This window comes from Petromyzon marinus, chromosome 21 (genome assembly GCF_048934315.1).
Source record: "Petromyzon marinus isolate PM22_M1 ecotype Great Lakes invasive population chromosome 21, UKy_Petmar_22M1.pri1.0, whole genome shotgun sequence".
Lineage (NCBI taxonomy): Eukaryota > Metazoa > Chordata > Hyperoartia > Petromyzontiformes > Petromyzontidae > Petromyzon > Petromyzon marinus.
This window is the reverse complement of record NC_133687.1, coordinates 7,536,875-7,561,369: the sequence shown is the minus strand read 5'-3', so window position 1 is coordinate 7,561,369 and position 24,495 is coordinate 7,536,875. Positions and strand designations below refer to the sequence as shown.

Here is a 24,495-nt window from a genome sequence, read left to right as displayed (position 1 = left end):
TATTGAGGACAATCACCGTCTCGTATTCACATTGCATGTGCTGGGCTATGGAGACCGAGCGGATTTATTTTCTGTAATTATTTTTTTCTTGTTAGGCGTATTTTTCTCTGGCTCGTACGTTTTTTATTTATTTACCACGTAGTAGTGGGGGGGGGGTCTTCGTGTCAGCTGTGTAAGGGACTGGCTACTTGATGGGCAGCGTTGTGGGATGCAGTTTGCACGAACGAAGCTCTAAAAAATGAAATAATTCATATTCTTGGTTCTTTCGGTAAAGTCACGTAGAAGGGAAACAATAAAATAATAAAAATATAAAACAATAAAATTCTCACGACGTTTCGACTGCAACGCAAGCAACCATCATCAGGTGTGAACGCATCAGCAGGTGTGTTTCGATTGCTTGTGTTGCAGTCGAAACGTCGTGAGAATTGTATTGTTTTATATTTTTTTTTATTATTTTATTGTTTCCCTTCTACGTGACTTTACCGAAAGAACCAAGAATATGAATCCCTGCAGGCACGAAAGCTTTAAATCAGAAATAATCCTTATTGGGGGGGGAAAAAAAAAAACCGTGGCTTTTTCTTGTTATCTTTGTTTGTTGAGCCGTGGCCATCACCATCGTCCCGTACGAATGATGGAGAAGAAGAAGAAGAAGCAGAGGAGGAGGAGGGTGGAAACCTCTTCAATGTAAAAAAAAACACAACGCGAAATATTTTATTTATTAACGAGTTAGAGGAAGGAGGAGGAGCGAGCGAGTCGGGCGCGGACCAATCAGCGGCCACGAGGAAGCGAGGCCCAGCGGACGGGGCTCGGCCAACAGCGACAGAGCGCGCGGGGGTCGTGAGGAGGCGGCGTGAAGAGGCCGGAGGGTGAGGAGAGAGAGAGGGAGTGTGAGAGGGGAGTGTGAGGGGGGAGTGTGAGGGAGTGTGAGGAGGGAGTGTGAGGGAGTGTCAGGGGGGAGTGTGAGGGGAGAGTGTCAGTGAGTGTGAGGGGGGAGTGTGAGGGAGTGTGGGGGGGAGGAGTGTGAGGGAGTGTCAGGGGGGAGTGTCAGGGAGTGTCAGGGAGTGTGAGGGAGTGTGAGGGGGCAGTGTGAGGGAGTGTCAGGGAGTGTGAGGGGGGAGTGTGAGGGGAGAGTGTCAGGGAGTGTGAGGGGGGAGTGTGAGGGAGTGTCAGGGAGTGTGAGGGGGGAGTGTCAGGGGGGAGTGTGAGGGAGTGTCAGGGGGGAGTGTCATGGAGTGTCAGGGAGTGTGAGGGAGTGTGAGGGGGGAGTGTCAGGGAGTGTCAGGGGGGGGGGGGTGTGAGGGAGTGTCAGGGGGGAGTGTCAGAGAGTGTCAGGGAGTGTGAGGGAGTGTGAGGGGGGAGTGTGAGGGGGGAGTGTGAGGGAGTGTCAGGGGGGAGTGTCAGGGAGTGTCAGGGAGTGTGAGGGAGTGTGAGGGGGGAGTGTGAGGGAGTGTCAGGGAGTGTGAGGGGAGAGTGTCAGGGAGTGTGAGGGGGGAGTGTGAGGGAGTGTCAGGGAGTGTGAGGGGGAAGTGTGAGGGAGTGTCAGGGAGTGTGAGGGGGGGGTGTCAGGGAGTGTGAGGGGGGAGTGTGAGGGAGTGTCAGGGGGGAGTGTCAGGGAGTGTCAGGGAGTGTGAGGGAGTGTGAGGGGAGAGTGTGAGGGGGGAGTGTCAGGGAGTGTCAGGGAGTGTGAGGGGGGGGGGTGTGAGGGAGTGTCAGGGGGGAGTGTCAGGGAGTGTCAGGGAGTGTGAGGGGGGAGTGTGAGGGGGGAGTGTGAGGGGGGAGTGTGAGGGAGTGTCAGGGGGGAGTGTCAGGGAGTGTCAGGGAGTGTGAGGGGGGAGTGTGAGGGGGGAGTGTGAGGGAGTGTCAGGGAGTGTGAGGGGAGAGTGTCAGGGAGTGTGAGGGAGTGTCAGGGAGTGTGAGGGGGAAGTGTGAGGGAGTGTCAGGGAGTGTGAGGGGGGAGTGTCAGGGAGTGTGAGGGGGGAGTGTGAGGGGGGAGTGTGAGGGGGGAGTGTCAGGGAGTGTGAGGAGGGAGTGTGAGGGGGGAGTGTCAGGGAGTGTGAGGGGGGAGTGTGAGGGAGTGTCAGGGGGGAGTGTCAGGGAGTGTGAGGGAGTGTGAGGGGGGAGTGTGAGGGAGTGTCAGGGAGTGTGAGGGAGTGTCAGGGAGTGTGAGGGGGGAGTGTGAGGGAGTGTCAGGGAGTGTGAGGGGGGAGTATGAGAGAGTGTGAGGGGGGGAGTGTGAGGGAGTGTCAGGGAGTGTGAGGGAGTGTGAGGGGGGAGTATGAGGGAGTGTCAGGGAGTGTGAGAGAGAGTGTGAGGGGGGAGTGTCAGGGGGGAGTGTGAGGGGGGAGTGTCAGGGGGGAGTGTCAGGGGGGAGTGTGAAGGGGGGAGTGTGAGGGAGTGTCAGGGGGGAGTGTGAGGGGGGAGTGTCAGGGAGTCTGAGGGGGGAGTGTGAGGGAGTGTGGGGGGGGAGTGTGAGGAGGGAGTGTGAGGGAGTGTCAGGGGGGAGTGTGAGGGGGGAGTGTCAGGGAGTGTGAGGGGGGAGTGTGAGGGAGTGTGGGGGGGGGGGAGTGTGAGGGGGGAGTGTCAGGGAGTGTGAGGGGGGAGTGTCAGGGAGTGTGAGGGGGGAGTGTCAGGGGGGAGTGTGAGGGGGGAGTGTGAGGAGGGAGTGAAGGGGGGGAGTGAGGGGGGGGGTGAGGGGGGGAGTGTGAGGGGGGAGTGAGGGGGGGGGGAGGGAGTGTGAGGGGGGGTGTGAGGGGGGGAAGTGTGAGGGGGGGAGGGAGTGTGAGGGGGGGGGAGTGTGAGGGGGGGTGTGAGGAAGTGTGAGGGGGGAGTGTGAGAAAGGAGTGTGAGAGGGGAGGGAGTGTGAGAGGGGAGTGTGAGAGGGGAGGGAGTGTGAGGGAAGTGTGAGGGGAGTGGGGGGTCTAGGAGCGGTTAGCGCACTGCACTACGAACCCGACGACCCGAGTTCGATTCCCGCTCACGACCAGGGACACCAGTGACAGCGATAATCACCTGAACCGGTCCTGGACCTCCCTCGGTCTGCTCAGCCTCAAATGAGTACGGCACCTGGTGCATTGGGGAGACAAAGGCGGCCGGGAATGGTGTTTGCCACCGACCCACTCCGTGCGTCGTGTCATCTTTAAATATATGCGCGCTAACATCACTTTGATTGTAACGAACATCTGTACTGTATAACGTCTGTTCCGTCGCCGGATGCCCATGAAAATAGAGCCGAACAGCTCATTTGGGGGCCCTTGCTGCTGAAATAATAACATAAACTGGCCCCAACAGTCCGTTTAAGGCTCGTTTGTCCGCGCGCGGGATGTTCGCACCTCCGATGAGCACGGTTGAAAGAAGTCCCACGTACACACAACGGCGGCGAGGCGTGGGCTAAAGCGAGAGGCGCGGGTTTCGAAGCAACGCGAGTGAAGGGCGTGCGGTCAACGCAACGATTTTAGTAGCCCCCCAGAAACTAAAATGCGTGTGCCCCTCAGACATTTCGCCGCCCCGTTGCCATGGAGCCCGGTGATCGGAGCGCGCTGCGGTACCGAGGCAAGGTGGCGATCATCACGGGAGGCACCGCTGGCATCGGTCAGGGCACGGTCCGCGTGTTTGGTAAGTCCGGTTCCCTCCGTGCCCATGGAGGGTAGAACACTACAGCCCTTTGGTTCTTGGTTTTTGAAAGGATGAATTTGATCTTTTTTGGCCTAAATGCCACGGCATGTCAAAGCGAGTTTGCGTTAAAAATAAATCATATGTATTTTTTTACGAAGGACAGGGACTCCTCTACATATGAACATTCGACCTACAAACTTTCAGAGATGCGAACAAACCTTGTCCCGTATGTCCAGTTGCCTGTTCGGACCGAGAGTTGTAAGTTCAACCGCCGCGCAATAGACGGCGGTGGTGGCATCTACATCTGCAGAACGTGAAGAACCAGTGGCATCTACAGCTGCAGAACGTGAAGAACCAGTGGCATCTACATCTGCAGAACGTGAAGAACCAGTGGCATCTGCAGAATGTGAAGAACCATTGGCATCTACATCTCCAGAACGTGAAGAACCAGTGGCATCTACATCTGCAGAACGTGAAGAACCAGTGGCATCTACATCTGCAGAACGTGAAGAACCAGTGGCATCTACATCTGCAGAACGTGAAGAACCAGTGGCATCTACATCTGCAGAACGTGAAGAACCAGTGGCATCTACATCTGCAGAACGTGAAGAACCAGTGGCATCTACATCTGCAGAACGTGAAGAACCAGTGGCATCTACATCTGCAGAACGTGAAGAATCAGTGGCATCTACATCTGCAGAACGTGAAGAATCAGTGGCATCTACATCTGCAGAACGTGAAGAACCAGTGGCATCTACATCTGCAGAACGTGAAGAACCAGTGGCATCTACATCTGCAGAACGTGAAGAACCAGTGGCATCTACATCTGCAGAACGTGAAGAACCAGTGGCATCTACATCTACAGAACGTGAAGAACCAGTGGCATCTACATCTGCAGAACGTGAAGAACCAGTGGCATCTACATCTGCAGAACGTGAAGAACCAGTGGCATCTACATCTGCAGAACGTGAAGAACCAGTGGCATCTACATCTGCAGAACGTGAAGAACCAGTGGCATCAACATCTGCAGAATGTGAAGAACCATTGGCATCTACATCTCCAGAACGTGAAGAACCAGTCGCATCTAAATCTGCAGAATGTGAAGAACCAGTGGCATCTAAATCTGCAGAATGTGAAGAACCATTGGCATCTACATCTCCAGAACATGAAGAACCATTGGCATCTACATCTGCAGAACGTGAAGAACCAGTGGCATCTACATCTGCAGAACGTGAAGAACCAGTGGCATCTACATCTGCAGAACGTGAAGAAGAAGTGGCATCTACATCTGCAGAACATGAAGAACTAGTGGCATCTATATCTCCAGAACGTGAAGAACCAGTGGCATCTACATCTACAGAACGTGAAGAACCAGTAGCATCTACATCTGCAGAACGTGAAGAACCAGTGGCATCTACATCTAAAGAACGTAAAGAACCAGTGGCATCTACATCTGCAGAACATGAAGAAGCAGTGGCATCTACATCTGCAGGAGATTATACATCTTTAAAGCGCCGTACAACATGTTTGGAAACGACGGGAGTAAAGTTGGACTTACGAACAAATAGACTTACGAACACACCTCTGGAACCTAACTCGTTCGTTAGCAGAGGAGAGACCCTGTAGAGTTTTTCACTTGGCACGTCCTCCCCAACGCTGCCAAGAGATGGCGGTTGCAAAATACTCTGCGATTGCGTGGAACGGCCCGATGAGGATCTGGGAGGCCAGCCACAGGGGAAATGAACAACAACAACGTCAAATCCATACTCTTTGGTTCTTTCGGTAAAGTCACGTAGGTATAAAATAAAATAAATCACGACGTTTCGATCGCAACACAAGCAGTTGTCCTCAGGCGGAAAAAAATATAATAATCAGAAAATGCAATTGAAATAATTATCATGAGACAGTAATGGAGGATGGCTGCTGTATTTTGAGGTTTGGCAACGGCCCAGCATTCACAGGTCGGCTGCCTCGCACCTCTGTGTCTGTCTCACCTTCGCGTCCCCAATGTTCTTCTGCCAAGCGGTTAGCACGGTGCACCATGAATCCAGCGGCCTGAATTCCATTTTTCGGCACGGTTTAACATCTGGTCCAGGGTGCCCCATTCACCACCCATCACTGACCAGCGCGGTGAAGTATAGGCAAACTGCCCCCCGCAAATGATATCGTGAGAAGAGGCTCTGCATGGGGCAGTAGATTGATTAAGAGCTGTAAATTATTGCCATTTTCATCATTTTAGAATCATCTGCATCTGAACTACAGTATTTTGACATTTCCGCACATCCATAAATTGCTTCTATCTCTTGTCAAAACCAAACTCCAGTCGCTGCACGCACACCAGATAACATTTTCACCATTCTGTTTCTTGTGCATTTGTAATTCACAGTTACTGGCGTTGCACATTAACTTGTTTCTGTGACATGGATTCAAAGTTAGCCTAAAGGCAAGGTAAAACTTCAAGCGTTGACCTTTAAACATGTTTTAAAAAATAACGAACCTTCCAATAACGGTTAAACAACCACGGCTATATTACTTTTTCTATCTGCGTTGGAGTCCACATACCCTCGTCCTGATCACGTGACTGATTTTGTTTTAGAATTTTCATTATTTTCACATACGTTGAGTTGCAAAGTCCACCTAGGTGAGGTGTTTTCTGGTCTCAACTCATTTTGTCTGCTCTCTTAGTTTAAATATAACTGGGCAAATGTTGAACTGTCACACAATTTTCTCCAGAGCTTGTGGAATGGCCTTCATTACATGTAGGGCGCCACGGTCGTGAGATGTTAATGATCTCGCCTGGTATACAGGAGGTCGTGGGTTCAATCCCGACCCTGACGCCTGTGTATTTAGAGTTTGCGTGTTCTCCCCGTTGTCGCATGGATCTTTCCTCGGGTCCTCCGGTTTTCCCTCCACATTTAGAATCGACATCATGCGTTTAGAGTATTTGGCTGCTATACATTTTCACATGATAAACCACTTAGTTGAGTTATCATTTGTGGCCAGGTCGCTTCTGAAAAAGAGCTAAATATACTCCAAATAGCTCAGTGGGCCTTACCTGGTAAAATAATAGTAGTTATGTAGACATTCTCGCATCGACAAAAACCTCTTTCAGAAGTATGGGTATTTTAAAAGTATTTGAATGATAACGGTCTCATTTTGTTGTTAATTATTTTATTTTATTTTTTACAGTTTCGCAAGGTGCCAAGGTTGTATTTTGTGCAAAGGACGGTCAGTATATCATCACCATCACACTGCTCCTACCACGACTGATATATAGGGGTAATGGTTAGCACACTGGCCTTGCAATCCAGAGATCACTGATTCAATTCATGAAAACTATTTACTACTATAATGAGCCAAGAATGTCTGTGTGTCCCGCGCGTGACATCACTCCACGTCGACCAGCCCCCCTCATTAATAATCATGAACAGGTTACGTCCTCCACATGGACCCCCCCCTCATTAATAATCATGAACAGGTGACGTCCTCCAAATGTATACCCCCCCTCCATTAATAATAATTAACGGGTGACGTCACTCCACATGGGGGGGGCGAGGCGCCTCCTCCCCCCTCCTCGGCGTCAACTGACAACCCTCACTACAAAGGCAGAACCCTCACGTCACGTGATCTCCGTAAAGCTGTTGAGGCATAGAAGTAAAAAGGACGTCATGATGAACAAGGGATTATAACCTTTAAATGAAATAGGTCTGTGTCACCGCGGCCTTACAAATTGCACAACGAATTAATGCAGTGAATATCACGTCGCGCTCTGCTTTTCGCTTGCAATTTTCAGATTTACTTCAATACACCCGTCCTTGGACGGGCAAATGGCTCGTCTCAAATAATAGCATAGACACAGTAATTTAGGCAGGTGACATCAAGTTTAAAATCGTTTAAGACGGAAAACATTCTAGTCTCATTTGTGAAGCTATTTTGGCCCTCAATGCCACTTTTTGGAGAAATCATGTGTGATCCATACACTGGCCGTGTATATGCGTATGGCGTGGTGTTGGCCACCCACCCCCTTTGTGTGCCGTGCCGGGCCTTCATAGGTGCTGCTAGCTAACAGCACTTGCCCCAACAGTCTGTTCAGGCTACACGGGAGATCACTGTAAAGTGTGAGTTATGGCATGTCTTCCCGATGCTTGCAAAACATAGACCCCCTTTAAACGCTTGACATATTCTGCCCGAAAATCCATCGTAGGTTTAACCAGACTGGATCGTGTGTGATAAGATCACAGATCATTGAAATATCTGACCACAATCCCTGTGTTGACTGGATTCATCGAGCGCAGTTGTCCAGCTCTCACATGCCCAAGCAGCTTGTTTTTGGCCAATAGCTGATAACAGCGGTGTCAAAATCGACCTCTGTGGTAGAGGAGGCTCATGAAGGACACTACTGGGCATTTGAAGGCAGTCGCCCTCCAACAACAACCGAGGGCAGAGGAGTGACGCTGACAACGGCTGGGCTTGGTGCTTAACACGCCACCTCCTTGCCATGCAGGCCTTAATAGCTGCTTACTTATATAAGGGTAACAGTCTATGTACTCAACACGAGGGATCTTTGTTTTCAGTCCAGGTACGTGTGCGTGCGTTTGTGTATGTGTTCCAGTCGGGGCAGGCAATGCTTTGGAGGCCGAACTCAACAGTGTGGGCCCAGGCGAAGCCTTCTACGTGGCGTGTGACGTCACAAAAGAGGAGCAAATAAAGGTGCGTCTTAAGATGCCGCGGGTTTTTACTCGTAGGCTTATTGCGTATTGCACGATGTTTTTTGCCGCCTGTTTATATTGTTCGTCACGGTCGCACTTCATCTGAGCCTTCCAACTAACAAAAAAGCGGACTCTGCGGTGAAACGAGCAGCCGGTTTTGGTGATGCGGACTCTGTGGCAGTGACCATTGGTCACTGTGCTACGCTGATGAGTCCGAATGATGACGAAAACAATCCACACAGTTGCGTCTATCATTTCACCACTGCTGCTGTCGGTCGGTCAAATTTTGCTCAAATTCGTTTTGATGGTGTCCGAAGCCAAGAGGACCACAATGCACTTCTTCAGGAAACGATGATGGTTTTATGCATAATGCCCAAGTCGTGGCTGCGTGCTTTTCTTACGCATGTTTGCATATTGTTTGGAACTCGTGGCGACACACGGATTATCTTGTCAATTTGGGGATTTGTTTGGAAATTGGCTGTGCAGGAGAGAGATTTCACCAGATTAAAGGCTTGAGTGTATTTATTTCCTGGCACGCAGTGATTCACCCCTCTCCCCGGGGCTGTTTGTTATCGATCACACTGATTCTTTATTATCCAACATCAGGGACTGAACGACAAGATATGGATATGTATAGTTCACCCCTTCACACGGATGTTTTCTTAAGGGCTGTTGTCACAGGTGTACCCTGTGCCATTTGTCTCTGTCGCTGCTGCTGCTGCTAATGCAGTGACCTCGCGATTTGTCGTGACAGGCTGTGCACCTGTGCCGTCCTGTTTCTGTTTCCCGTGTACTCTGGTGCATGTTGGGTCAACAGCTCCTCATTGTCCCTCTGCTTTTTAACGTACAGTCCCTTCTCCGATAACGCGGTCGTAGTTGCGTTCCTGCAGAACAAAAAACATCGCGTTTTCATGAACAGTATGCAACATGGGGTACAGCGCAGGCCGCGATAACGCGTGAGATGCGTACGCGGGCTGAACAAGGACTTGAGGCGCGTGGGTAGCATCAAGAAGCATCCAGCAGCATCCCAAAGCCTTGTGCGATGCTACGCCGAGGCAGCCGTGCGACCGCTTATTCAAACCGAGCGCGGCGTAGTTCTGTTCACTCGATCAGGTTATATCCAATTTTTTCATCCGTTTTATAAAAAACGAGACATGTTCCCTAATACGGTCACCGCGTTATATCCAATACGCGTTTCGACAAAAATAAAAACACGTTGCAGGAGAACAGACTGTACAAACACTTACCGAGAGTAATGCAAATGCGACTATGGACGACGACGATCAGGAATAAAATAACGGAGCGGCAGAGTCAATGAAGGGAACGCGTCCCGAAAGGACGTCAGCTGAGGAGATGGAGCGAGATGAAATCGGCTCGTGCGGAGGTGCCTGGTGGATTGATCCATCGCGAGATCGTGATGGGTGGCGTTGGCTTTCGGGGGTGAGGGGGGGCGGGGGCGGGGTGGGGGAATCCATTCAGCAGTGGATTGATTATAGCTGACATAATTATATGATTTTCCTCAGGTATGATAATAATTATAATGCACTTATTTATCAAGGAAAGCCACAAGGTGTTGTATTTAGGAGGGTCCTGCTACTGCTGCTGCATTGGGGGGGGGTTTATTTTAAGATGTTTTCAGTCAATTAATTATGAGTTGTGTTCATTATTTTGATAGAAGTGGGAAGGAGGAAATCGGAGCACCTGGAGAAAACCCACGCCTTTGCGCGAGGGGGCAACGCTCTATCTCAGGCACAGATGGACTAAACAGATGGCGATTCGTCCACTCGCTGGACCGCCTTCTCCTGGCGAGCCATTGGTTGAAGCTGAAATAAACGCCTGATTAATTGTGAAATCCATACACCTCCCTGATTAAGGAGCAGTTTGTTCGAGTTTATAAAATGTTGGCTGGGTCGTCATTAAACCCTCCGTTCCCATGGGGGCCTGTTGCTGTAACATGACCGGCGCACACCACCAGAGGGCATGATAACCATGATCACACTGAGCGGGCTTATTGTATGAGTGTTTTACTTATATAAAAAAAAATGTTACCTTTTTTATCATCATTTTTAGCATGTTAATTATTATCGATGCATTATCATGCAGTGAAATAGTAATTACACTCAACAATCTCCATTCTTGCATATTCTCCAATGTCTGTCTGCGCAACTTGCCTTCACCAGTCCCCACTTTGACCAGCGTGGTGAAGTATGGTCAAAATAACGCCCCCCACAGCTGCATCCGGAAGTTTGTGAATTAAAATTCTGCTCAAGGGTTAACTTGGTTCATCATGCCTATGACCTCAATAAAATAATTTCCACTGGATAGTAAGTTAACCAGTGGTTGTCCTATGAACATAATGGGCTCTGTCATAGTAACGTGGAACTTCTATTCCACCACTGGCTTCACCACTGGCTTAAGAAGCTAATGGCAAAAGCACCGATGAGTTATCATTTAAGAGTTTGTGGGTGCCCACACTGTATGTTGAACTTCTTTCACACCATACGCAGCCATCCACGCTAATTCAGTCATGGTGACGGTGGTAATGCGTACGTACGCATGCATGCGTGTGTGCCTGACTCTTTAGAACCTGATCGATGTGACGGTTCAGAAATACGGCCGCATCGACTGCCTTGTGAACAACGCTGGCGTGCGTGAGTACGGCACGGTGCACTGTCGGGATATGCAGTCACTCTTTAAACACGGTAGATGCGTTCCATATAAAGTTCCGCGTGAAGTGAAAAAACGCGTTAAGTGAAAACTATTTCCCCCATAAACAACGATAACATTTGGCGAGATACGATGTACTACGCACACGCAGTGAGATGGCAGGACGAGTAACTGAGGCATTCCCCTTGTTGAACGTTGTGGTGAATGTAGCGGCCCCTAGTGGATGCAGCAGTCAATTATTTCCCCAACAATGTGGACCCAAAATCATAGATTCTGATACCGTAGTTCCTCGGTTAACGTTTTTAATCCGTTCCACGAAAACTACTGTTAACCCAAATAACTGTTCATCGAATTCACTCGTAAGCTGAAAAATAAGTAAAAATCACTGAGTCTGCACAGGAGAGACTGCTTCCACTGCCAAAACAGAAAACGTAATGTAAACAAAGCCAGTCGAGGTCTACACGCTCACAATGGGCTTCGCTGATTGGCTAGGGGCGTGGCTCAGCCCCATTAACGAGCGCTCAGATTGGCCGAAATTGGCACCCGCGTGCAAAGAACGTAAACGTACCGTTAGTCAAAATGTTATTGTTCGGAGAAACCATGGGGGTCCTGTGGGAGGCGAAATGTTAACCGAAAAACCGTTAACCGATGTTACTGTTAACCGAGGGACTGCTGTACATGAATATAACCTAAATAAATAAGCAGATGTAATTCCTCCTTGACAACTTTGTCTCCGAACGTAAAATATTTGTATACATCCCGTCGGCCACACTTCCTTCTGGGAGTGCATCTTATCTCAGCAGCATTGGTTCAATACAAGCAAACTCTGGACCGGTTTCAACATTCATGATCTTATCAGGCGCGCTTGAACCAACGCTGGTGAACTGCTCAATGTTTAAGTGCGAGGACCCTGTCTGTTAGATTTGCGTCCTATTGCGACGGAAAACTACATGATACAGAGCACAAATTATCATTGAACGATTTTTACTTTACCAGGTACAGTCCGCTGAGTTACCGTATATAGCTCTTCTATAAGCGACCTGACCACAAATGATAACTCAACGAAGTGGCTTATCACGTGGAAATTTATAGCAGCTGAATACTCTAAACGCATGTTTATAAATGTGGAGGAAAAAACTGGAGAACCCGGAGAAAAATCCACTCCACGGGGAGCACATGTAAACTCCAAATATACAGCAGGCATCAGGGTCTGGATCGAACCCACGAACTCCTGTATACTAGGCGAGGTAGTTAACATCTCTCTACTGCGGCGCCCAATATTTTTTTTATATATGTATATGTTTTCCACACTCATTGCTCACCCGATGCTACTAATAATTTAATTGCAAGTGAATGCAGCGCCAAAAGTTCCATGACCATTTATGTCACTTGCAGCGAGTTCAACACAGAAGCAGTGTTTTCCACGCATAGTTTCAAAGTTGGCGAAAGCTATTGACTCGAGAAAAAAAATCCGTTCTTCATAGGTGTGGATACCTTTAAAGTGGGCTAAAAAACGTAACTTTAGCAGTATGTGCGCGTGTGCGACATAAAGCTGCGTGATGTAAATAAAAGTTTTTCAAGGTTTACAAATAACGACATCCGCGTTTCAGACCCACCTCCTCAGAAGACGGACGACGTCACAGCGGAGGATTTTACTTCGCTTCTGAACTTGAACCTCGTCAGCTACTTCCTGGCTTCCAAGGTGACGGTGCAAACCTCACGGAGCCACGATGGCTTCAGATACAACGGCGCGTACAGAGTGGGGGGATGCAACTTTCGTGAATCGTTGTAATGAAGGCTTATTTTGCCGGGGCGACATGTACAGCGCTGAATCTCATCAGAGCGTGGCTAACGGAGAAACCAAATTTAATCAATAAATGCCTACTGGGTAAAACAATTACACAGCCGTGTCAAAACAAGGATATGTAATCACTTATGAACGCAATAACCTGATGAACATAATGACCTTCCTTTCTAAAATATCTGCGGTGTAATTATGAATATAGATGTGTGAAAGTGTATTAATTTTAAGTGAAATCACGTGGAAGATCCAGGTAATGCATTTTTTTTTAATAGTTCAAAAATAATTTCCAACGAATTTCCGCTCGAAGTTAGCGAAATATAAAATGCACACTGGACATCGTGATTCGATTAATTGTCACAATCTGGGGGGGGGGGGGGTGCGGGGGGATCACGATTCGTTTCCAGAATCAATTCTTCCTTTCTGGTGAAAAGTGGCACCTCTAGTGGCGGCTGGGTTTTTAGTGAACAAAACGCCGATCATTTCTATAATCTAAATCAGCTCAAGCCTCCTCCCGTAAATCACGTGACTTCTGTGTGGCCACCCCCACTCTGAATCCCTCACCGCCTCCCCGTATGAAAACAGACATCGCTCCTCCGTGCAACAGCCCTATCCTCATCTTTCCTGACTCTTTTCCCATTCCTTTTCTATCCTTTTCCTCCTCTTTCACATTCTTTCTCTTCTGTCTATATGGGACCTTGTTTTTGCCAGCATCGAATCGATGAAATGAAAAGAAAAGACTTTACCCGTTCTCTCTTTTATCTTCCCCTTCCCTGTTACTTTGATCTTTTTGGCCACATCCTATCCTTGACTCTACTACTCCACTTCCTGTGGAGTACCACCACGGCCACAAGGTTTTTAAGATGCACACAGGGGCAAAAATAATTTGTGCTCCCGTGCATGATTCTACGCATGTATTGTGGTCATAAGAATCGATTAGAGGTGCGTCACCACACTACCATCATTCATGGCAGGCTTCGTCAACAGAGTGGCCTGCTGAGTGATGCAGCCTACTGAGACTTAAAGGGAAATAGCTTCTTGAGATGAACTAGACAAAGGAGGGAGAGATGAGAGACCTGGAGACAAGAGGCACAGCCTAGCAGTCACACGTACCGTGCCTTGTGACCTCACAGTGTTCGTACACCTGACGTATGATGTAATGGTGTGACGTGATTTTGCCAGCACACGGTAATCCTATCGAAAGGGGCCCGCCGGAGAATATGGTTGTGGAATCCTGATTTGAGAGAGGGATATATGTTCCCTTGGTGTTGTGCAGTATTTGTACTTGTGTGCAAATAATAAAACGAATTAGATATTTTTTTTTTAGTATTATAATTCTAATTGTACTAATTATTGTTAGAATTAAAGGGAAACAGCTTCGTGAGGTGAATGAGATAATCATGGTTAATTATAATAAAAATGAACTAATAATGATTATTTAATTGGACAGAACAATGCCGTTGCCGTACCTCGCAACCAAGGTGATAATAATGTATTAATACTAACAATTATTATTTATTTACCCAGCAAAGTCACACTGAGTTTGAAGACTCTCTCCTTCTGGTGGGGGTCCCTGTGTTGGGAGGTTTGGCCAACAGCCAAATCCCCCCCTTGTGTTTTTCACGCAAAACTATCGTCATTCCATTCGCCACTAAGTGGCGGTGACGTCACCACAGCGCTTGTGCCAGGCTACGTGCACGTTAAGGTTACGTGAACGCACGCACCCACGCGTGCGTGTCTGGCGCCGCCACCGGCATTGCTGACGCGTCAACGGCACGTTTGCGTGTTCACGCGTTGTTCACGCGTTGTTCACGCGTTGTTTTTGCTCGCCCGTGTCGCGCCCGTCCGCAGTACGCGCTGCCGCACCTGCGCAAGACGGAAGGGAACATCGTCAACGTGGCGAGCCTGGTGGCCGTCATTGGGCAGAACGACGCCGTGCCGTACGTCGCAACCAAGGTGGGGGCTGTTGAGGTTCCGGAATCTGAATGTTTATTTATACTGCAGGAAGAGGAATCCGGTGAGCTGTAAAGCTCTTTCGCACAGATGTCCGGTAGGGGGCAGGTCAGAACGTGACCACAGCAAGTAATACAACAACACAATAGGAGTGCAAATTGCAGGCAAGGTAAACAAGTCGCTTTAAAAAAATATATACAAGTAAAACTAAAACTATGTTTTTACCTTACTAGGTAAGGCCCACTGAGCCATTTGCTTCTTTTTCAGAAGCGACCTGGCCACAAACGGTAGCATGAGCGCTGAGGAATTTCCCGGCCACGAACAGCCAAAACGAATATAAATGTGTCGTTAACCAGCCACCACCCGAGGCAACCAATCAGTAAGGTTTTTCAGGTTAAACAAAACGTGCCAAATTGGTTACTACTTCAGCACACCGGTGTGTGTTGGAGAGTAAAACTCAGTTGATATTTACAGTTCGAGTACGACGTTCATCTGATGTGATCAAATCCTGCTGAGCTTCCCTCGAGATCTGACGTGATAATGTCCCTGAGAAACACCTTACACCAGACCTCCCTTGTATGTATCTTGAACTTCTTTCGCACCCTACGTAGCCAACCGTGCTAATCGGAGGTGAGGCTGTTGCATCCCCACCTGAACGCGCAGTGTCACTTGCTGTTGCAACTTAAAAGTGCTGCCGATGACTGCTTTGGATGGCACGAGCCTATGATTAAAAGTCGAATTGTCAGACAACGCTGCCCAGCTTTTCACTGCGCCGGTGGTTGCCGTAATTGCAATTCAGTCACTCATGGAGATTCTCCGGTACCCTTGAATGACAGTGTTGGCATTGGTAAATTGGCATGCCGTGGCAATGTGGAAATTCCAGACGAGTCTTAACTGGCATGTCTTGGCATGCTTCTTCCTATCCCTTGTCACCTGCGCTCATCCGGAGGTGGGGCTGAATATAGTCCCACCGCTCGTGTCTCTCAAATTGCGTCGTTCATTCGTAAACTTTCCCGTGCCCCATGTCCTTCTGCAATGTGTGCCTCGCTTTAGACTGGGTCATGATTGCGCGTCAGTGCCAAAATTGGCAAATTAATAGGCCTCTGCCAAGCTGATAAATGTCCCGAATGAACAATGAACAAGCATGCGAATACAATAAGTGTGTTGAGTTAATGAGCAAACCGGGCTTAATTAGCGAGTGTGCCAGCTAAACGCAACAACAAGCTATCGGGAATGTGTGCAAAGAGCATTACCAAAGCGGCACGTGTTTCAGAGCAAAACAATGCCAAGCCTCTTGGTACAAGCAGGAATTTAATTAAGGCCATTTTTACAAATAATAATGTGTTCAGTTTTAGCAAAGTACCTATATATGTCTTCTTTGGTTCTTTCGGTAAAGTCACGTAGAATGAGAATCAAATAAGAAATTGATAAAATACAATAACACAATAACACAATAATATCCTTGCAGTCACGAAAGCTTTAAATCGAAATTTAACCGCCTCTACGGAGAGGGATTCCACACCACCTTAAGATCATTCAACAGACTCCGGGATAAGAAGGCTCAACTAATCGAGTCTCTCACCTTTCTGAAGAGATGCCGCGACTCTAAGGTAATACCAACCGCATTTACACTAACCTCTGCTGTTGCAACTTCTCTCAATGCAAAACGAATTCTAGCTAGAACTAGCTTCGCTCTTATCTCGGAAAAAAATCAGACTTACACGCACCGAGCTCGATCAGTTAGACAAGACACTCTAGTGAGAATATTATTGTGTTATTGTATTTTATCAATTTATTATTTTATTCTCATTCTACGTGGTGACTTTACCGAAAGAGCCAAAGAAGATGAATCCTTGCAGTCACGAAAGCTTTAAATCGATACCTATATATGGTTAATTGGCACATTGACATCCGTGGATTTTGTCTCTCGTGTGTCTCTTGGACACACAGAGCGACCAACATAGAAGTAGGGAAAAAGGTTGCGCACAGAAGCACACCCGATGATGGAGCTAGTGATGAGAAGGAAACTGGCACTATATGTAGAATGGACAACAGCAGGAACGTGTAACAGAGAATGGCTTGATGACGACATAAAAGAGATTGGTGCCAGAAAGATGTGGCACTTCACGAGCATATTGGCACAAGACAGGGTTAAGTGGAAACAAATGACGAAATACGCAGTGTTCACATGCGGGCTATCCTGTCCATGGAACGTGATGCAGATGATGATGATGTCTCTTGTCTGGCGAGTGAAAATATCCAGTAGAAAACACGACGGAGAAATACTCTCTATATACAGTAAAACCTTGGATTGCGAGTAACTTGGTCTGCGAGTGTTTTGCAAGACGAGAAAATGTTTTAAATAAATATTAATTTGATAAACGAGCGAGGTCTTGCAATACGAGTAGTACGTATACGCGCTTTGTTTGCCGAGCATCATGTGATCACAACTGATAACGACGAGTGCTTTGATATACGAGTGCTTTGGATTACAAACACGTTTCCGGAACGAATTATGCTCGCAATCCAAGGTTTTACTGTACAAATGTAGAGAGTTAATATTTTTAATCTGCAATGAGTGTTATTCGCATGAGCCAGCCGATCATTAAAAAAGGGCTGTTGCTCCATATGCCAGCCTATTGTCACCTTGTCATCTTGTGCCGTCAGGTCGAGCTCGACCTTGACCTCTCACCAGAGGTCAAGGTCACAATCGGAATCCGCCATCCAAACTTGTCTCTCGCTGCCTCTCGTAGCTGGGTTAGTGTGTAAGGCCAGCGGTGTTATTGATGTCTTCCATCCACGTCCTCTGCGGTCCTCTGCCACCTTCTCCATTCCCATGATGTAATTTCTCGTTAAAGGTGGAAGTGTTGGTGCTGAATGTGTCGATTTAAAAATGTAAAAAAAAAATGTAAGTAATGCAAGTTGCTTAATTTTTAATTAGAAAAGCACACAGATTTTAAAGCACCTCGTTACTACAAGACTGAAAAATTGCCACTGCAGAACCTGGTGTACCAGAGGCTTACTTACCGGGGCGCATTTATAAGCGCTTTAGCTTCACAGACGCGGTGGAACAGAAGTATGTGTGAGCCCAGTAATTAATTCTCAGAGTGGACCGCGTCTTCTGAAAACATCCGCAAACTCCCCGCTTTCCCCGAACAAATCTCGATAATAATGCGGGCTTGTATTAGCGCCCTTCGTCCAGGGAGCAAGCGACGATCGTGAAGTAACACAATGAGCATAAAGCAAAACCATACATTACGAACAAGATGATGAAAATGAAAGGCAAGACTCCTCATGATAAATTCAGGCAAAAAGCCTTCCTGAACAGGAAGCTTTAAGTCGAGACTTGGAAGATTCCCCAATTGAAGGCGAATTCCTGAAGTCTCAGGGGCAGAGCGTTTCAGAGTCTAGGTGCTACGCAGGGCCAGAACCCGGTTCCTCCATGGAGGAAGCCCAGCCCGAGTCCCTGGAGAAAAAAGGAGCTTGAGATCCGCAGACCCCACAGAGATCTCTCATGGAACGTTGGGGCTAAATAAATTAATGTAGGCGAAGAAATTCGCGAAGGTGAATGGCTTCGGTGTCGGTATATGTGGTCAAATGAAAAGCATTAGGGACGGAATGATAAATTGATTCATCGAATTATTACGATTTTTTTAATCCCGCAATACATGCATTGAATCATCTGTACACAGTACAGTACAATTCAATGCGTATATGAATATTAATAAAATTGCCCATGGGGAGATATGGGGGCTTGGGGAAGCGGTGGGGGGAGGGGGGTAATGAGGGGGTTAATTGGGGTGGGAGAGGGGGGTTGCCAGACAATACATCTCTACACAATTATGATTGACTAAAATTAAACTTGACTCGACCCAGCGTGCTTTTCATTTTATTTGTGTATATATTTCACAGATTCTTACGTGGCATGGTAAACATTGCGAGCGTTCCCCTACGCCCTCTGCCTTATCGGAAACATGACGTGACGTGTGTGTGCGTGTGCAGGGCAGTAGTGCAGCGGTTAGCGCGGCGCTGCGCTACGACCCCGGAAACCTGAGTTTGATTCTCGCTCACGGCCACCGATACCAGTGACGATTATCTGAATGGGTCCCGGGACTCCCCCGGGTGGACTCACCCTCAAATGAGCATCTGGTGCAGTGGTGTGTAAACATCGCCGCTGGGGAGACAAAGGCGGCCGGGCGTGGTGCTGGCCACCCAACCCCCTCGTGGGCTGTGCCGGCCTTCATAGGTGCTGCTCGCTGACAGCACATGCCCCAAACAGTCTGTTAATGCTACACGGGGGATCTTTGTCTTTGCCTTCGTTAGGGCGCGATCACGGCCATGACCAAGGCGATGGCGGTGGACGAGAGTCGCTACAACGTGCGCGTCAACAGGTACGGCCACACCTCCCCGTGCACGTCACTCACGCCGCCGCTCCGCGCAGGTGTGGCCAGCCGGCCCGCCGACCCTGTCGCTCTCCTCCTCCCGTGAACCGTAACGAGGGGGAACGGGTCGGCTAAATGGACGACGACAAAAATAATCAAGTTCGGAGACGACGACGAGTGAGTAGATACTCCGCGTTGTTGTTGTTGTTGTTGTTCCGTCCTCCGGGGAAATTGGAGCGACTCCGCAACGGATGAGCGCCGGAGGTTTCGTGGAAGGGCAACGGCGCTTTATTACAGTGTTATTCCGAGGGGCGTTTGCGTGCCTGCAATAATAACCAGCCACAACCCCTCCTACCGCCCTCCACCTCGCACAACACCTCAGCTCAGTCCCTCAGCACGGAATCCACCACACATATGGGGGCGCCGCGGTGGTGAGATGTTAGCTCTCTCGTCTGGTATACAGGAGGTCGTGGGTTCGATGCTGACCCTGACTCGTGCTGTATATTTAGAGTTTGCATGTTCTCTCTCTCTCTCCCCATGGTCGCGTGGATTTTTCTCCGGCTCCTCCGGGTTTTTCCCTCCACATTTAAAATCAACATGCGTTTAGAGTGTTTGGCTGCTATGAAAATGTCCACATGATAAGCCACTTCGTGGGGATATCATTTGTGATAGCCAGGTCGCTTCTGAAAAAGAGCTACATAGCTCAGCGGGCCTTACCTCGTAAAATAAAAAATAGTTTTTAGTTTTAAAGTTTATACCAGAAAAATCTGTGTAGGCCGAGTTAAACCTTAAGTTTCAAACAGACACACAGACACTTGCACCAAAGGCATTCATCCTGAGTACATTATGCATAAAAACACTGAAGCCTCTCAGTTTATTTGACGGTGACTCTCAGGCGAGAGGACCGAAATGCATGCAGTTCTTCAGGAACTGTTGATGGGTGCCTGGCCATGCAAATGTTAATCTTTCGGCTAACAACGTGCCGCTGCTTGTATGTATGTTGAACTTCTGTCCCACCGTATGTAGCCAACCGTGATAATCGGAGGTGCGTGGAGACGCGCTCCGCCGCATACCTGGCCTCGGGCTGCGGTCTGTGTCAGACGGGCAGACCCAGTGGAGCTCGTTGACAGCCGTGTGGCGGTGCAAGTTGCAGCCTGTCGTCTGCAAGCTTCGCACGTGGAAGCTGATTAGAAACTTCGGCGCTCGGAGACGCAGACTGCGCGCGTTGACCACCCACCCCCCCCCCCCCCCCCCTTCTCAACGTCGTTGCCGTTGCAGCATTTCGCCGGGGAATATCTGGACCCCGATGTGGCAGGAGTTCGCCAATGGAACTGACAACCCAGAGGCGACCGTTAAAGGTGGAGAGAATGCGCAGGTGAGAGATCGCACGCGACTCGACGCCAACTTGAATTCGTCCGTAAAGAGGGAGGCCCGAATTTCACTTGCTCATGCCACTGCTGTTGGAAGAGATTCTTCTAGGAGGTGCTCTCTTGAGCCCCTTTCTCTCTTTCTCTCTCTCTCTCTCGAGAGAGAGGGTATTTTGGCCTTCTCTTCCACGCTGGCCAGATGTCTTGAACGAAGTTGGAGTATCTACATTGTACACGACCTCCACACGTGACTTGCCAAATGGACTAATCCATAGGGCCACTCAGTCTCAAACGAGTACCTCTTGTAAACACATCGCCACTGAGGAGACAAAGGCGGCCAGGCGTGGTGCTGGCCACCCACCCCCTCGTGTGTCGTTCCGGCCTTCACGGGTGCTACTCGCGAACAGCACTTGCCTCAACAGTCTGTTTCGATTACTCATTGGCGCCCTTCAGACAAGCAAACCAGCATCAGAGGGGGGATCTGCGATCTCTGTGTGCCCACCTGGACCCTTCTCGTCCCAGCTGCTGGGACGCATGGGCACCACGGAGGAGAGTGGCAAGGTGGCGCTGTTCCTGGCGGCAGACGCCACCTTCTGCACGGGCATCGACCTGCTGCTGACGGCCGGTGCCGAGCTCAACTACGCGCGCAAGAATCAGCGGGAGCCCCGCTCCAGCAACTACGACTGATGGGTTTTCAATGGTGGCACCATGGTGGCTAGGAGATGTTAACTACCTCGCCTGGTATACAGGAGGTCGTGGGTTCGATCCCGGCCCTGACGCCTGCTGAATATTTGGAGTTTTCGTGTCTTTCTCTCTCTCCCCGTGGTCGCGTGGATGTTTCTCCGGGTCCTCCGGATTTTCCCTCCACATTTAGACTCAGCATCACCACGCGTTTAGAGTATTTGGCTGCTGTAAATGTCCACGTGATGATAGGTCACTTCGTTGAGCTATCATTTGTGATAGCCAGGTCGCTTCTGAACAAGAACTATGTAGCTCAGTGGGGCCTTACCTGGTAAAATAAAATAGTTTCGTTTTAATTGGACTGGCTGAATGGGAACCAGGATAGCGACTCACCCTGTCGTCCCTCGGCTTGGCAAAAATTGTCACGGTTTAGGGATGATGATTCTATTCAGTAACTCGATTCTGCGCCCCGGTTTGAGCTCTCTTGATTATGTCACCGGTGTCGTTACGTCTGATTCGTCACACGAGCAACATTTGCACGTGATTTGCATGAATCGTAAATTATTGATTCTCACTTGCTTGAGATGGTGGATGTATCGTGATCCTAAGATTGTATACATTTGAACACAAAAAAAAAACATTTCGCCGTAAGCTAACTGTTGAACATTCTATCGCAGGCAGCGTTTTTCCTGCTGAGTTGGCACGGAAAGATCATTCGGCGATATTGAGGTCTGTGTGGTGTGTGCACGTGACAATGCACAACTTTGTAACCACGATTCACAAGGTTAAGCCAAAGGCCTTGCATGCGCCAGTGCCATTGCCAACGTTTTCCATGCTTTGGAAAATTTACCTCGATTCCTAACTCCTAATAAAAAATGTACCCCGTTGCGTTTTTTGTCAAAATATTTTCCCAAAATATTTCCCATGAAATAACCGGAGTGCCGAGCCGAGCGAGGGGAATTCTCCCACTGACAAAACTGGCGCGGTCGTCTAGAGCAGGGGTTGGTGAACTCAAATAATACTACAACAACAACAACAAAACAAACCCCCTGCTCAATATATCAAGAACAATGCACGCGGTGAATACACGACGGCGGTCCTTAATAAACAACGTCAAGAAGCAGTCCTTAGAAAGGGGCCCGTCGCGTGCGGCTTCGGAGCCGCGGGTTTTTGCCGGCTTCCCCTGGGCCAGATCCGCTCGGCTCGATGAGAGCCGTTCGGGCTGGCAGCTTAGCCCGCGAGAGCCGTTACGCGCTGTTGTTGCGTACGGGCGAAATAACGAACGGAAGACCGAGGTACGTCTCCCGACGACGTCTACGCTCGATGGCCGATGGAATCTAAATTAAGCGGTTTTTTTTTGTTCCACCCCCTTCGATTATGACGGTGATGATGCAGAGGAGCCGGCTAGTTGACACCGCTGTTTGACATATAAATAAGTGTCTTGTATACCCAGGAAAATCAACAACGCCGAGTCGAAAGACACTTTGTTCCAGGGAGGTCACCCACTGGGGACGTTTCGTCCCATCAGCAATACCGCTTTTATTTTTAGCTCTGGGATGAAAGCGGAGAACACACTCGGCGCCAGCGCAGATTGAGAACGTACGATTGGCTCCACCTGTACTCCAGACAAGAAAGCACTCACGAGCAGCAACAACAACAACAACACCCATGAGCCAGTGTTGTTTGGTCACACGTGATCGTGATGAGACGGGTAATCCTGGATACCGCACACTGGGTCCGAATACTTTTTTTTAGCGAGGCTCCCGCGACAACGGGATGTGTCGGCACCGACCAAGTCCCCTTTGTATGCGTGTAGCTTTTGTAGGAAGCTGGCGACCACGAAGGGAACCCAATCCAGAAGAGGGGGGGGGGCGGCGGCGTTGGGGGTGTGGAGAACATCGAAACTCCACGCAGAAAAGTGCCCGAGTTGGAATTTCAACTCGGAAGCTTCTAATCGCGAGGCACGAGTGATGCCACTGTAATTCGTGTCTTCTTGACTGAATACTGGTGGTTTGATTCAATAAAAAAAGTCATTTATTTTACCAGGTAAGGCGGGCTGAGTTGTGTAGCTCTTTTTTTCAGAAGCGACCTGGCCATCGCAGATGATAGCCCAACGAAGTGGGCTTATCACGTGGAAATGTCTAGCAGCCAAATACTCTTAAACGCGTGACGTTGATTCTAAACGTGGAGGGAAAAACCGGAGGAGCCGGAGAAAAATCCACGCGACCACGGGGAGAGAGAGAGACGCAAACTCCAAATATACAGCAGGCGTCAGGTTCGTGATCGAACTCAACCTCCTGCATACTAGACGATGGATCTAACATCTGCTAGTCACCGTGGCATCCATTACCATGGAGTACAGTATACCTTATGAAGTAAGATCAAACCCGTGAATTGTTGCTAATCTATTAAAAGTTGTGCTAAAAAAAGTGTCTACAAATGTAAAAATGGTTGTTTATGTTTGTGTGTTCTATAAATTTGCGTAATCAGGCTGAATGTTTGTCGTTCTCATATTTTTCACTCGCCCATTTTGGCTTCAAACGTTTCCAATTTTTTTTTAATGCGGGTCCCATCAATCATCGGAATAATTACGCGGCAGGATGATTGACTACCGTATTGGGGATGCGCGTTGAGAGTAGGTTCGGTAACGCCTGGGAAGAGTTGTTAGGTATCACCACTTTACACCAACACACGCGACCTACCTGCCGGCTAACCTCATCCTCCGCTGCGTCTTCATTTGGAGATACAACGGTCTCCTTTTTCCTCCTCCGTCTGGCCGCTGATGTAGATGCGGAGTGACGAACTACAATGTCACGTTCAGGTGGTGGTCAAGCCCGGATAATCGGGGCATTGTTGCGGCGTTACACGTTGCACTGCGGTCCGTCCTGGATGACCGCAGTCGTGCGCACTGGACGACCGCGTCGATGACGAATGCGCTCAACGCGGCGACCGAACGTCGATCCATCGATCTCCCGGTCTCCAGAGCAACAGCACAACGCAACTCTAATAATATACTGCAATGTTTTCCAACACACCCCCCCCCCCCACACAAATTGGAATGCGTTAACGCACGAGCTGTGGTCCGCCTGCATTTCCCGTGTGCGGTCTGTGACAGGGTCCACAGCTCTGATTTCTACCGGCCTCCCGCCTTCTCACAACACCAAAGGCCACAATATTCCCTCTCCCCTGTAGCATAAACAGACTCTTGGGGCAGGTGCTGTTAGCGTGCACCTATGGAGGCCAACACGGCAACACGAGGGGGCTAGGTGGCCACCACCACGTCCGGCCACCTTCGTCACCCCATTGCTGATGTTTACACACCA

General features: G+C 49.0%; 1 protein-coding gene across 1 annotated transcript; it reads left to right on the top strand.

The window, feature by feature from the left end:
* The first annotated feature begins 716 nt into the window (after positions 1-716).
* Positions 717-23,668, top strand: HSD17B14 (hydroxysteroid 17-beta dehydrogenase 14). The gene is made up of 10 exons (XM_032958084.2): positions 717-866; positions 3,492-3,612; positions 6,802-6,840; positions 8,225-8,322; positions 10,906-10,972; positions 12,599-12,690; positions 14,641-14,745; positions 19,066-19,133; positions 20,403-20,499; positions 21,014-23,668. Exons 2-10 carry the CDS (start codon positions 3,513-3,515, stop codon positions 21,176-21,178), a joined length of 831 nt encoding a protein of 276 aa, XP_032813975.1. The 5' UTR covers positions 717-866; positions 3,492-3,512; the 3' UTR covers positions 21,179-23,668.
* Positions 23,669-24,495: the final 827 nt, after the last annotated feature.

Bases quoted from the DNA above. Each gene is read 5' to 3' on its own strand.
- HSD17B14 (XM_032958084.2), top strand. From the start codon at position 3,513: ATGGAGCCCGGTGATCGGAGCGCGCTGCGGTACCGAGGCAAGGTGGCG. The intron at 6,841-8,224 runs GTCAGTATATCA...TATGTGTTCCAG, and splicing joins TGTATTTTGTGCAAAGGACG to TCGGGGCAGGCAATGCTTTG. The intron at 8,323-10,905 runs GTGCGTCTTAAG...CTGACTCTTTAG, and splicing joins CAAAAGAGGAGCAAATAAAG to AACCTGATCGATGTGACGGT.